General features: G+C 37.7%; 1 protein-coding gene across 1 annotated transcript; it reads left to right on the top strand.

The window, feature by feature from the left end:
* The first annotated feature begins 259 nt into the window (after positions 1 to 259).
* Positions 260 to 14525, top strand: LOC139118938 (uncharacterized). The gene is made up of 10 exons (XM_070682514.1): positions 260 to 400; positions 1592 to 1643; positions 3043 to 3233; positions 4435 to 4584; positions 5369 to 5575; positions 6585 to 6719; positions 9522 to 9573; positions 10126 to 10316; positions 12025 to 12174; positions 13565 to 14525. Exons 1-10 carry the CDS (start codon positions 260 to 262, stop codon positions 13787 to 13789), a joined length of 1494 nt encoding a protein of 497 aa, XP_070538615.1. The 3' UTR covers positions 13790 to 14525.
* The last annotated feature ends 606 nt before the right edge of the window (positions 14526 to 15131 follow it).

Below are 15131 nucleotides of genomic sequence, written 5' to 3'. Positions count from 1 at the left end.
TTGTATCACACTTTTATTGCCACAAATGTGATGTAAATCCTATATTTACAAGCAAGCAATAAAATATTATTATATTATTTACGGCCTATTGTTGTCGGTAAGGCCATCCGGGGTCACGCTCCGTAGAGTAAACGTGGATGACCCGACCTGACACCCTCAATGTAACGCAAACAAAGCTAGTTGTATATGAACAGGAAACAAGCGATAATTGTAAGCCAGCTGCTGCGTGTATTAGTGTTCAAAGCCGCGTCAAAAGTCCATGGCATCTCTGAAAGCAGGAACCGTGTTAATTACTGGTTGCAGCCGGGGCATCGGCTTGGAGTTGGTGAAACAATTTCTAGGACTACCAATGCCGCCTGCACACATATTTGCCTCATGCAGGTCACCAGATACTGCTCACGTGAGTATCCGCATCAATGTCAGATTTGGAGATCTTACACGGTCAAAGTCGTGTCGGTCACTAATCATCACCTGCTCGCACGGGTCCGTGACTTTGCAGTCCCAAGTAATGCAACAAGTCTTGGAGCATGCATGTTTGCGACCATTCTAGCCTCACACAGTGTTCCAGGGGTGGCAGTGGTGTCAGCTGACCCCACATCGTTGACCCTTGATCAGCTTCATGGAACTTAAAAAGCTTTGCGCAAGGATTGACATTATTGAGTTGATCTGCACGGTCCTTCAGTGGTTTATATACGTAAACGATCAGGTTTGTATCCTGCGTTAGTCTATTTTAATTCTTCACACACACAACACACAAACACACACACACACACACACACACACACACACACACACACACACACACACACACACACACACACACACACACATATATATATATATATATATATATATATATATATATATATATATATATATAATATATATATATATATATATATATATATATATAATCAATACAGTCATGCACAGGTTGATGTTCCATAGGTACCAAGGCTGCTACAGTTCTAGGTGTCTTTGTGTTCCTGCAAAACGACGGTGATATTAACGGACCGTCTCAGATTGTCGCATAAGTTCAAAAAGTGAAATTTATTCGTTTACGGGGGAGGGGATTTGACCTCCAATTTGTGTAAAAATTAACAAAAATGCACACTCGTACCAACAAATTTTGCAGGAACTATTTCGAACTCGTTCGTGTCATACTGGCGGTGGTTAGTACTCAAAATTGATCGATTACTTGACGATGTAATTTGGTCAGGGGTAACATATTCTTCAGTAGTTGTATAGCAAAATGCTACATTGTACTCTCAGGAAGGCATCAACATTTCGCCCTTTTGAACTTTCGTTCAAGGGGAGGGGAGGAAAGGGGATTTGATGTAAAGGAAGGAATTTAGTTTCATGAACTTATGCGACAATCTGGGACGGCCCTAAAGCTTACAAATATGTTCACAATTGAAAATAAGACCGATTTTGATGAAATTGTAATCAGTGCAACTTATGTTTTTCATTTTGTTCTCATTTAAGTGAATACAATGTATTCACGAAGAGGCTAATTTACTGTCGATAATTTTCAATATGTCAATGAAAAATATAATAGCAAAACAAACATAACATCTGATGGTTTTTACAGGAATTGCAGCAGATAAGCAAGGACAACCCGTCTGTAACAGTGCTCAAAATAGGTAAGACATGAATAGAATTCTTCCAATACATTCAACGCTAACCATTGTCATATCCATCGTTGGTGAAGCTTATGAAGGCTGGAATGACATCGTAAGCTTACATCTAATATATCCCTCATACTGCACTAGGCCCAGACGACTTATCACATGGCACTTTTTTAGTATCAAAGTAAAGATCACACTGTACTCAGTTTGTCAGGTCACTCCATGCATAGTGAGTATTAACGTGATAATCGAATCAATTGTGTACAATGACACCTCTGTTTGCACGATCATATGATCGTATGATCATTGAGATGAAGATCATTATCAGCAAAAACCACACCACAATTGGCGCGATCATATGCAAATAGCCATTGGATATTGACGTTTAGCACGACAGTCGTGTCTGTAAAATTACAAATTCGAATTCTATTGGCACGGTCGTATTAACGTTAAACTGCCACTGCATTGCATGATTGAAAATTGAGAGACAATAAAACAATGCATTATGTTAATCGGTTTTATAAGATTATGAGAGTTCGCAATTTCGTTACGGTTTGGATACTTCTCAAAGAGATTTATCAGAGACCATAAATCCGACTTTATCACCGTGAAACCTGTCATAAGAAAGAGAGGGGGCGCGAGGGACAAGTGGCTCATTATATACACAAAACTACATAAGGATTTCCAGAGGGTTGTTTACATAAGCAGATTACAATGTGTAAAATATGATTTAATTAAAGATAATCATAATTTATTAATAATCATAATTATAACAACAATAGGGTTTCCAGAAGGTATTCACACAAAATAGACGACAGTTTGTAAAAAAGCAAGATTTTATTATTCTGTATCATTCATAATGATAATTTATCAATATTCATAATTAATTTTTGATCATATCTGGAAATATCAACACAAATAATGTATAATTAGCCTGTGACAAGATCATAGAAGGATATATTTTACCATACACCTTAGAGTCTATATGATTTTATAAAATATTTATACACTGAAACGCTTGGGCACTCGGGATTTCGAATGTTGCCAGTTTGCTTACGGTTTGTAAATCACACAATTGTTTGATATGCCTAGTTATAAAGTCTTAAGTTCCTCAAGATCAGTTTTGTTATAACAACTTGAGCCCTAAATGATCTGAACAATATAGCAGATCGTGACTGGATATTTTTACTTTATATAGCGACACTATCAAGAATTTTCAGTTGTTAAGTGTTCGGTAAATGTGTGTTTACCAGATTGGGTCATACATTTTTTTAAATTTTTTTCAGTGAAAATCTTCAGAACCTTACTGAGCTTCACAAGCCATGATTAAATTGCTTGTTTCCTGTGTGATTTTTATATGCGTTAAACACACAGGCTGTAAAGATAAATAAGATATTCTTGTTATTTCTCCAAGATGTGGAAGACGCGACGACAATTGAAAGTGCAGCCTTGCAGATGGAACAGATTCTTGACGGGAGCGGGCTAAATTTGCTGATAAATAATGCTGGAATTTCTCGTTCAGAACAGAATATTGATGACGTGGAGGAAGAAACAATGATATCAATCTACAGAGTGAATACAGTTGGTCCACTATTAGTTACAAAGGTAAGAAATAATTGGTGAGTATAGGTAGATCAACATTTGATGTATACAGTCACCTCCAATCTAAATATGCCAATACATGGTCAAAGGTGCGTTCCTTGGTATTCAAAATGCTCATGTGAGGGCGCTGTCTTTAAAACGCGGCCAAACGCTTAAAATCTGTGATTCGTTTTTAATAGCTTTTCTCTTTCCATGCTAGCTGTGGCAAAATTGGAACAGGTGACAGTATACCTTTAAATTAGCCCTGCGTACAGGTCTGTGTGTTCCCGGCGTTATACGGCCTCCACCACAGCACTGCAACGGTCTATGGAGATAACTGGGGATTCTGCGGTCCGGATCCGGGCCGCAACGAAAAAACGGTCTTTTTGGCCGAAATTCTGCTCCATCGGGGCAAAATCCTTTCCCTGCCTACCTAAACCTCCTAACCCACAGTTACGAGTGTAGTGATACATAGCGGCGGCCGCATAATATGCACACTACGCGGCGGCCGCTATGTATCACTACACTCGTAACTGTGTCCTAACCGACCCCAGAAAAGATGCGATTAACTTCTCCTAACGTCCAAAACAGCTCGTTTTCTGAAACATAACGTACTCGACAAGTTGTTTACCCATGGAGATCGCCATTTTGAATCTATCCAGTTATCTCTATTGACCGTTGAAGGGCTGTGGTGGAGGCCGTATAATGTGCAATGAAGGAAAGTGGCGTGCCCTTTTAAGGAATTTTACCCATACCTTTGCAAAACTGTCTAGATGCTCTACCAATTGAGGTATTATGGATCAGGTCTAGCTCGTGCTGATGTCTTAAGTCTTTACAATTTTTTGTAATAATTGTAACATAAATGTGACAGTATATCCAGGCTGAATTTAATTGTCACGCCATCCTGTTAGCCATATGCTGGAAATTGTTTATTGTGTAAGTTTGTTTTTCTATGTGTTTTGATGGCGAAACTAAGAACAAACATTTCTGGAAAGCAATAATAGATTGAGAAAGAGTACTTCAGCAAAATCGCCACAATAAATACATTAACCGGTCAATTCTTTCCATAAGAGGAGAATCAAGCTGAAAACTGTACGACTGACAATTTTGAAAGTACAGTGATAAAATATGGTCAGTTACGTATACATCTGCCATCTAAAACGAAGATTGCATAAAATCTGTGTTTTTTTATTTCAATATCAACTTAACATTTTGATTTCTACAGAGATTTCTGCCTCTCATAAGAAAGGCAGCACAGACCTATGGTAAAGATGAGTATAGCGCATCACGTGCTGCAATCATGAATATATCCAGTAAAAGAGGTTCAATGTATGAAAATAAAAGTGCCGGATATTACAGCTGTAGATGTTCTAAGGTAAGTTTAAATTCAGCCAAGGTGTCAATTAGTTTAAGATTTGAAGTATGTAAAAGAGTTCCTTGATGATATGTTAAGACCACAGGCGTGATGTTTTCTGGCTAGTTTCTATAAGTGTAGTTTTATTTACGTTTCGACGTTCTCTTCCGTAGCCTAACGGAAGAGAACGTCGAAACGTAGAATAAACTACACTTATAGAAACTAGCCAGAAAACATCACGCCTGTGGTTAAGACAGCAAATGAAGTCCATCTTTTCGTCCTGGAACATTCTCGCGAGCCAGAGCATAGTTTCCGCTCCGCTGACCTACGCAATAATCAAGGCTAAGCTGTTGCCGTAAAGAGGCTCGTGATTTGCGACGATGTCCTGGAATTACGTCATCACAACTAAGCTCCAACCCGTCTTGGTCACGCAGCTTCACTTTGATAACATAGACCACCCTTCCCTATGTACATATGCACTTTATTCACAAAAGACGTGATAAAGTGCTTCATAAATGGTTGAAAAATTTGATCCCTCTTACCGCAAGACTTTGGTCAAAATAGCTGCTATTATTTAAAACGGAGTGAGGGGACCCATTGAGGGGAATTGAGCAATACTTAAATTATTTTGCACAATACATCTGATACAGAAGAAAACTACTATAGGAAAAAAAACCAAGAATCAATGTTCTGGGATAACACAGAGCAAATTTAAAACATTTCCACTGTGGTTCCAGAAAGAGTTGAAAGGAAGAAAGATAAAGTTGCAAACAATGATATGTAAACGAATCTCCTCTTCCTACAGATTGCTTTGCATATGATTAGCAAAAACCTGAGCATTGAACTGGAAGCTGATAAGATACTGGTGGTAAATCTAAATCCAGGATGGGTCAAGACTGACATGGGAGGACCTAATGCTATTATTCCACTGGAAAAATCTGTCAATGGTTTGATGAATGTCATGGCAACAAGAACAAAGGAACACAATGCCTTGTTATTTGATTTCGAAGGCGTGCTGATTCCATGGTGATCTGGTTTTAAACCTAAAAGAAATCTGTTTGTCTTATATATCTTTTGAAATTAAAATTATATCCAGCCTGCCAGAAGCGCCCGATTGTCGTATGCTGCATGTTGTCCACCAGTCTTTCTAAATACAAACTTCCTCAATAAACAACTATATATTTAGAAAGAGTGACGGACATTGCTGTGTTAAAGGATGGTCTGCTTTATTGCACATGAAGGATCGACATTTGTACAAACTCACAGCTTTTTTTTGACAAACGAGCATTAACAGAAATACAACTCTTTATTGCTCATTGTATGTATTGAACAAATCACAAATAACAAACAAACTCAGACAAGCAAACAAAAAGGAAATTCGCATGTCTGACAGGTGGTATCATGAGACCATCTCCGTTAAATTTAAATTCGTACAAATTTTAGCGCCTACAAATATCAGCTGGTGGCTATTCAATTTATTCTTGAATTTTAAGCATAATAATTTTGAAGCATACTTTTAACAAACAATCTTGAAATGAGATTCTAATTTGCAATTTGTTCGAAAATTAATAAAATTGAATCAAGGACATTTACGGGAAATCTCACTTTCGAGTGCTCGCTGCACAGCCGGCCACACCGACCAACCTCTCACTGTGTAGCGCCCTCTAGAGAGCAAAATGTTGAACGTTTTACGGCATGATGCAGAGGTCATATGTCATATGAGGACACAGTACACAGAGGCCAGACCCTTGACGTCTACAGTGACATAGAAGTTCAGCAATATCATACTGACTTGTAATAATCTTCAAAGTAGTGTACATGGCATCTTTACAGGCAAAAACCGTGTTAATCACTGGTTGTAGCACAGGCGTACGGAATGTTTCCTAGATCGTCGTCGGATGGGAAGTGACTGACACTGTACTGTGAGGCCGAAGGCCGAACCTCGGTACTGTATACAGTACCGAGGTTCGGCCTTCGGCCTCACAGTACAGTGTCAGTCACTTCCCTTTACGACGATCTAGGAAACATTCCGTACGCCTGTGGGTTGTAGCAGGGGCATCGGCTTGGAATTTGTGAAACAATTTGTCCGACTGCCATCTCCTCAGTCTCCTCCGGTACATATATTTGCATCGTGCAGGTCGCCAGATACCGCGCATGTAAGTATCTTGATAATCAAGTCCTGCTTTTCCAGTTCTACCTGTCAAAGTCGCAGTCGCAATTCTAACAACCTTGATGGTTTTAGATGAAATTGGTGGACACGCATCTTTTAGACAATTTGAATTCTCGACCGCTGGCCATCCGGCCGGGTATTGCGGGGTCTACGTCATATTTGCGTCACAGCACAGTGAAAACAAATTTTTTGTCATGTACTGACAGTTGCATTGTTCATGTTGTTGCAAAATACATGAATGAATTGTTACAGATTTTCAGACAGAAAGTTTAATCACTTCTGATCTAATTTGAATGAAGTGAATCTGAAAACTTTTCAGTGTTATACATTTTCTTCCCCTTCTCTTTCTTTCTGAGCCAATGTCATTATTGTGAACACGGCTGATAAATAAATAATAATATTGGATGGAAAATATTAAACATACAGATATCTCTAGATCTGATTTATATGTATATGTCATATATATTAAAGTCACGCAGCCAAAGGGTCTGGTGGGGGGGGGTGGGGTAACTCCATGGCTAATAGTATGGGGGGGGGGGGCTCTGCCACGACCATGGAAACCCAAACTGTTGTGATACCAGTTTGAGCAAAAAAACCTACCCTTTCTGATACCTAGTTGTGGGAAACGCAGCTATCTCTTGGCGGGGTAGCGTGAGTTGCTATGTGAGTGGTGGGGTTGACCCTTGACCCGCATAGCAACTCACGCTACCCCGCCAACAGATAGCTGCGTTTCCACAGCTATCTGATACCATACAATACCATACGTATACAGATACAACTCACCCGCCTTGCGTACCAGGGGTACCAACAGTCCAACCGACAGATCGGAAATATAGATGGTAGATCTGGGATGTAGATACATGGGTTCCAGTGTTGACAGCATGATTTTTTAACAAATGTCAGTTTGTGTTTAAAAACCAGACCCTTTCTCATACCAACACCTCGTGAAAAGTATACCCTTTCTGATACCAAACAGTGCAAAAAAACGACCCCTTTCGCGCGGCCCTCCCCGTATAGCCATCTATGAAGTTACCCCCCCCCCCCCCCCCCCCCCCCCCGGGCAAAGGGTGCACTGACAAATATGTCTGATTGATATGCTCAAAGGGCACGCAGAAAGCACAACTAAATGATGAAATTCCTGACTGGCAAGATGAATTTTGGCATGTATGAGCCTCTGTCAAAATTCAAAAACACACTGAGCCCCTATTTGGCATTTCGAAAACATGGCGATTTGATCCCCACCTGACATTCCAAAAAAGTGAGATAACATGGTTCTATTTGCTTTTGCCCTTGACTCTCGCCTGCTACGCGCTGGCCATTCTAATGCAAGTTCAAAGCCGGCAAACACATCTTAGTACTGAGGCTCCAGGATCTCTTGCACAAGATATTTAAAATGCATCATTCAAAAAGTTGCGCGTCTTTTCAACCTGTCGTTAGATGCAAACAGTACATATACTTAAATTTTTGATGATTACAAATGTTCGGTGAAATAAAATTAAGAACACATGAAGATCGGGCAATATTTGTGGCCTGCTCGCATGCCCTTAGGCTGGTGATCCTGACCGTAACATTTATGATACCATGGGGTACAGCAGTCAGTCCCCTGGGTGGGGGAGGGTGGGGAGGGATTTTTTTCATAGAATTTCAACATACTGTTAGTTACGATATAACAGCAATAAACTAATTCTGTTGAATTATATTGTTATTCTGTGTAAGAAAAGCATATATGAGTGTAAACTGATGAGAGAATGTCCCAGCTTTCAGGCTGTCAAATATAGATATTAAATACTGTGATATCCAAAAGTTGGAAATGACAGTTTCTGAAACTTTGAAAGAAAATTAAGGTACCGTCTAAATATTTTGAGATATGGCAAGACTTTCCTGTGTATTGTAACACTGGACCTGACACATGATTATGTAATTTCTTAAGTTATTTAAGTGGTAGGATGATGAATTTGTCTTTTTTCTTTCGCTATGGTGCCTGCTTTTGTTTAAGTGTTTTCATGCCTGTTTCTCAATCTGTATTAAAAATGTTAAGTGACCAAATTTATATGAGAGATCTTCATACAACACCATGGCAGAGATATGTGAATTCCTTTGTTCTATTTTGCCACAGTCATTGTTCGCTTTTTTGTCTATTTCCAAAAAAAATTAAAAAAAGCAACAAACTGTTATATCACTCGTTATGACCAGTTCAATCCATCTTAATAACACACAAGCATATATGTCGTGAACTGGTCAAAATCTTGTGGTATACCCGTCCCTAGGGTAGTGTATTTAAGCGATAAACCACATCCAACAATGGTATGAGATTTTGACCAATAAGACACGTGCATGAGCAATAGCGAGTGCATATATTGAGTGAACTTCCCCTTTAACCGTTTACAATCGAATGGTATACCCGCTACTTTGATGGTTTATTGCTATTTCATCATAATATTAAATTCTGACATGAAATGTCACATGGGGAATTTTTCTCTGGCTTAGAGCTAGTGGCTATTCCAACCATGTTATATGGCAAATATATAATCATGGTTATCTTTATGTCTTGACTAAGCAGATTGCAGTATTTGTGCCATCAGTATACTGATAAGATATATTGCTTAGATTGTGCATAGTTACAATATGCTGCATTAGTCCCAAGTGCTCCTGCAAAGATAGTGACTCAAATAATATAAAAAGTAAGAACAATAATGACATATATATCATGGGACAATTTGTACTGTATTCATGACCGGTCTTTTTATGCAATGTTTTGCAAACAAGCGCAAAATTATTGATTTTACAGGAATTACAGCAGATAAGCAAGGACAATCCATCTGTTACAGTTCTCAAAATAGGTGTGTATCAAAATCTCAATATGCACAAATCTAACTCGATTTTAGTTTAAAAAATTAAATTTGCACATATATACCCTTTTGACAAGTAATTCAACCTTTGCTAAAACAATTTTTTCTTTAAAAATATTGGTCACATAGCTTTCAGTATCTAAGGTAGCTTGTTTCTTGGGATGAGTTAAGCTTATATGTCTGAAAGATTATATATTTTGCATAGATAAATTTCTTGGCAAATTTTCTTATTTTTGGTCTAAACATCTTTTTCTTTGAAACGACCTTCACTTTAATGATGTTTGATTTTGCTCTTCCCTAGATTTAATTCCTTCCCCTGTCTTTTTATTTGAAATTACCGACTTTTGAAGTTCTGTAAATGATCAACATTTTTATTGATTGGCCAGACACTGTACAACCAGATAATTTCTATTTTTTTCCTTTGTGGACAATCACAGTGGAGCTGTATGACCATGTAGGTCAGTAGTTTTCAGTATGATTGTTAAAACTTGAAAGAAGTACACATAGACTCTCATAAATATATTAAGTTTATTTATTTTCCAGATGTTGAGGACAAGACAACTATTGACAGTGCAGCCTTGCAGGTGGAACAGATACTTGCTGGAAGTGGACTCAATTTGCTGATAAATAATGCTGCAATTAGTGAGAAAGAAGAGAAAATTGATGACGTGACTGAAGAAGCAATGATTTCAAATTACAGAGTGAATACAGTTGGTCCATTATTGGTCGTCAAGGTAAGAAATAGCATTGTTGAATTAAACTTTTGGTTTACGATGCATCCTGCTGCTTGCATGCTGAGTGTGTATAATCTTCCGTCAATCTCCCCCATTTTCCTTGCTCTATGGATGAAACCATTCTCGTATAAACAACAACATGCACACACAGGATTTTTGCTTATTGGCTTATTTACATCCCGCATAGCAATATATATTATTTGTAATATTCTGTGTGGACATATCACTGTAGATTATCCTTCCAAGTTGAAAAGCGTTGCCTAGCTTTGGATTGGAGTGAGATCAAGGGAAGATAACACACTCAGCAAGTCACACAGGACACTACATCGTGAGCCAACAGTCTGTGAAGTTCCCCAATGAAACGAAAACGAGAAAATTGTGCTAAATTTAAAACCATTAGAAATCATGACGTGTATAACTGCACTCAATGCCGAAGGTGGACATATTTTTGCAAATTTATTTGAATATCTAATTTCAGAGAAACCGCTGATTTGAATACGTATATGTCATATGACCCCTTGCTGGGAAGGTCAGGAAGTGATATTCAATGGATGGCCGCCACATTTTGGTAATGTTCTCGTGTTCATATCACGAAATGTGTGCACACCCTCCCGAGAAGCAATCGCACAAATCACATACTTTCTTGTAGCCCCTCCAGGAATCTATTGCACCCAAATTTTGATGACCACAATTTGCTGCAACACTTGTCAAAATAGTTATATCTCAAATTTCAAGTTTCCATAGGCCCTGAAATATTTGAATGAGATAATTTTGCATATTTAACCAGTACTAGGACTTTGTGGGGAAGCTGTTTCTCAGCTCAGCGTAAAATCGGATCATTTTCAAACTTTGCCATCGCATTATACAAAATATATATTTTTTCCATTCAATATACTACAAATCTTGATGCAAAAAGATTAGTATTACTGAATGCAACAGGAAAAACAGTGTTTTAGATTTTATTAGCATAATATTGTTGCCAAAGCTTGTCAACATCTGAATTCAAGACTCTTCGGAAGTTAATGCAGACAAAAATATGAAAATTTAAGTTTAAAAATCTGAATTATGACAACTACTTGTTCAGTCTTAGTTATTCGAAATCTGTTTGTTACATTTGGTGATATCTTGCAAATGTTAAAATTATTTTTCTTAAATATTTAAAAATGGCCTGACATGACTATATTATATAAATCCTTATCAAGGTAGAATGACCCTTGGGGACAGATATTCGGACTCTGTAACTTTCACAATTATTTTCTGATCTACCACTTGTGGGGGTTCATTTTAAAACTCTTGGTTTAAGAAAACTTTTCACCATCTCAGTCTTTCAAAAATTGTATTTTTCTCCATAGAGTTAACACCAGGACAGTGGCCATTTTGAATTTCAAATATCGGTAAATTTGGGGTAATTTGTTTCTCTAGTATCAAAATTTGCACGGTGAGCCCTGATTTTTATTCTTGATTTTGAAAGAGTGTGGTTTAAAGATTCCTTGAGAAAAGTTTGAGCAAAAATTTGTCTTTCATTTTCGAGGTGCATACTACCATAACACTGATCATAGAGTATCGTACCGGTAGTTATTTAAACTGAACACCCACGTTTCCCATTTATATTATGTGGAACATGAGGGATAAAATATGTCAGTTACTGCAATTTGAATGGACATTGAATAAATAGTGTTGTTGGTTAATATGCAATCATTTTCTACAGAGGTTTCTACCACTCATAAGGAAAGCAGCACAGACCTATGGTAAAGATGAGTACAGTGCATCACGTGCTGCAATCATGAATATTTCCACTAAACTGGCTTCCATTGAGGATAATAGAAGTGCCAGATATTACAGCTATAGATGTTCCAAGGTAGGCTTGACAGCTTAAGCAAAGTTACAGCAATATTACTGCAACTTATCATTTGGTTTGAATATTATAAATATTTGAATTGAATTTCCATAACTATTTTAAAGATCTCCAAAAGCACCTGAGGACAGTCTGGCCTAAGCCATATGACAAGTCATTGTCAATGATATGATTGACTTGTTGACAGAGTGTAGTCACCAAATGTAAGAGATGCATGAACCCCAATTCCCAACTTTGACAATAAATTTTTGCAGCCTGATCACCATCTCATATTGCTGCAGTACAGTAGCTTGAGGTTTTGCCTGGCATTATGGGTTGGACGGTAAAGCAGATCGAGCTACAGCGTTTTTCTACGCAAAAGTGTACCAGTTGGGAAACGCCTGGGCACTCGAGAATAACTATTCTCGTCACTTGTCTTTAAACTACTTCCGATCAAATTTTTAACCTACCGGGCTAAAGATGCCTAGCTATTTCTCCAAATTACTGCCGTTTAACAGGGGTTTGTGTGCCATATTATTTTCCTAAATGGTGCACACAGACAGTGGAAAACCCACTAAAAGCACGCAGAAACTAGGTGTAAATAAATTGAATAAGAAATAGTGTAAAGGCAAAATGAGTCAATCCAGCTACTGTACTGCAGCAACATCTCAAAACACTCTTTTTAAATCTAGTTGTACTCAGTGATCAAAAATTATGGAATGTGCATATAGCTTCTAAGGTAAGATAGGTCACTTTTTCAACATCTGTGAATGTGAACAATATCAAAATGTTAATCCTGCTTAGAGAAAGTTTTTCACCCATGGCCACTTTAGTGTTGATCAAGGCTACTTGATACAGACAGAAATTCTGCTTGTATAAAGACAAAACAGACCCTGCCAAGGGTTGTAAATGAGAGCTAGCAATTGGCACCCTGTGTTAAAAATTGAGTAAGATACCACTTCCATTCATAAAAGCCTCTACTCGATAATTAGTTTATTGAGGCAACACACTTTTATGAGCTCACTGCTATAGCATCAAGTAAAATTGTAAATCCTGGGTCATTTGTTTCTCTAGTACCAAAATTTGCACTGTGATCCACATTTTCATTCTTGATTTTGAAAGAGAATGGTTGAAATATTCTCTGAGGAAAGTTTGAGCAAAAGTTTGAGTCTTTCACTTTCGAGGAGCATACTACCTTAAGTGAGCAAAACATCAGAGATGTGGAGTTCAAAAAGCTTTCATAATAGTAAATGGCGTGAAACTTGGGAGTCATATATAGCATTATTAACTTTAATTTGAGGCAGGAACACAGTTGAGTGTTTCAGCATGCTATTTTCTCTTGTGGTTGCGCAGGTGATCTAGGTTTCAAGGTTGAATCAGACAGAAATATTTTTTCATCCAACTCTCTTCACAGGCTGCTTTGCATATGGTTAGCAAGAACCTAAGCATTGAACTGGAAGCTGATAAGATACTGGTGGTAAATCTACATCCAGGTTGGGTCAGGACCGAGAGGGGAGGACCTAATGCGCCCATTTCAACGGAAGAATGTGTCAATGCTTTGCTGAAAGTCATGGCAACAAGAACAAAGGAACATAATGCATTATTTTATGATTTCAAAGGAGTGTTAATTCCATGGTGATCTGTTTTGAGGAATGAACGACATCTGATGTGAGAAATATTATTGAAATCAAGCTTATCTTCGGTGTGTACGCATTGCTTATCACCAGTAATGATTTTCAATGCCATTAATTAAGTGGTACATTGAGCCTCAGCACGGCTCCCTGTGGACTTGGTTCAAGTTGGTGATTGCGTGTAAAATAAAGTCATATTTCACTGAGTAACAATGCATCAATATTACTTTCTATGAGAAACGCTTTTGCTGTAATGACCGCGATACTTATGCCGTCTTCTCTGAGTTGTAAAGAGCTTGTCATATCACTGTTTGTGTGAGGGGAACATTTGCACATGCTTGAAGTGAATGGGACTTGCAGAAAGTTTCTCAATCGCACAATGGACTAGATTAGTCCGTTTTGGACTATTTTCTAGCCTTTCACCAAGTTATGAAAACACTGCTTGATTGTATACAATCAAAACACACATTTGTTTGATTTGTGATCATACCTTTTCTAGGTGAAATAAATCATATCAAATCAAATCATATCAATATCTCCACTAGATCACAGTCAGACAAATAAAGTCACCATTACAGTCAAGACTTTCCACTGATTGTGTCCTCAGCCATATAGAATAGTATAATGGAGAGTGGGGAGACTATAGTTGCAACTGTTCTATGAAACAAAAGGGTTTTTTCCAATGGAAATGACAAAAGAAATTTATATGCTAACACTTCTTAGAGAATGAATTTGCTTTCAAAATTCGTGGCATCTGTAATACCTGCAGATGGTGATTGTTATGGTTATTTAACAGTAACTTTGAAATTTTTACTGATAGAATCATGCTTCACATTATTGCCTTCTGCCTATAGGCCTAAGTAAAGCAGAAAAACTTAGAAAAACTGACATTGTGCAGCATCTTGGAAGGTTGGTTGTGATTGGTAGGTTGTAATTATTTGCAGAAACTTAAGGAGTCTGAAACTAATGATTGATAGATTGTAATTATTTATGGAAACTTAAGGGTTTCGAAACCAACTTGGCAATTACGACACTCATTGGAAGTGATTGAAAGATGTAATGATATTCAGCCAACTGATAAGCTACAAGTTTCTAAGATGCCGCACATTGGCCAGAAAAAAACAACCATTATTTGTGCGAATCAAACAGAATTGCTGGTATTTTATTGTACTGTGGATGTCTGGGGTAATGATTTAATTACATGTAAATCAACCAAAGTGACTTCAAACAACAAATGTAATACTGTTCCACCATCCATTTCAAGTCTAAAAGCAACATGATCATCACGCTTTTCTCGCAGAGAAAACCCAAAATTTTTCAAATTTGATAAAGCCACAATATTAAGGTAGT

This window comes from Ptychodera flava, chromosome 19 (genome assembly GCF_041260155.1).
Source record: "Ptychodera flava strain L36383 chromosome 19, AS_Pfla_20210202, whole genome shotgun sequence".
In the NCBI taxonomy this organism is placed as follows: Eukaryota; Metazoa; Hemichordata; class Enteropneusta; family Ptychoderidae; genus Ptychodera; species Ptychodera flava.
This window is presented reverse-complemented; position numbering and strand designations above follow the sequence as displayed.

Coding starts and splice junctions, on each gene's coding strand:
- LOC139118938 (XM_070682514.1), top strand. CDS start 260: ATGGCATCTCTGAAAGCAGGAACCGTGTTAATTACTGGTTGCAGCCGG. Junction 401..1,591: donor GGTCACCAGATACTGCTCAC/GTGAGTATCCGC, acceptor TGGTTTTTACAG/GAATTGCAGCAGATAAGCAA. Junction 1,644..3,042: donor TGTAACAGTGCTCAAAATAG/GTAAGACATGAA, acceptor TATTTCTCCAAG/ATGTGGAAGACGCGACGACA.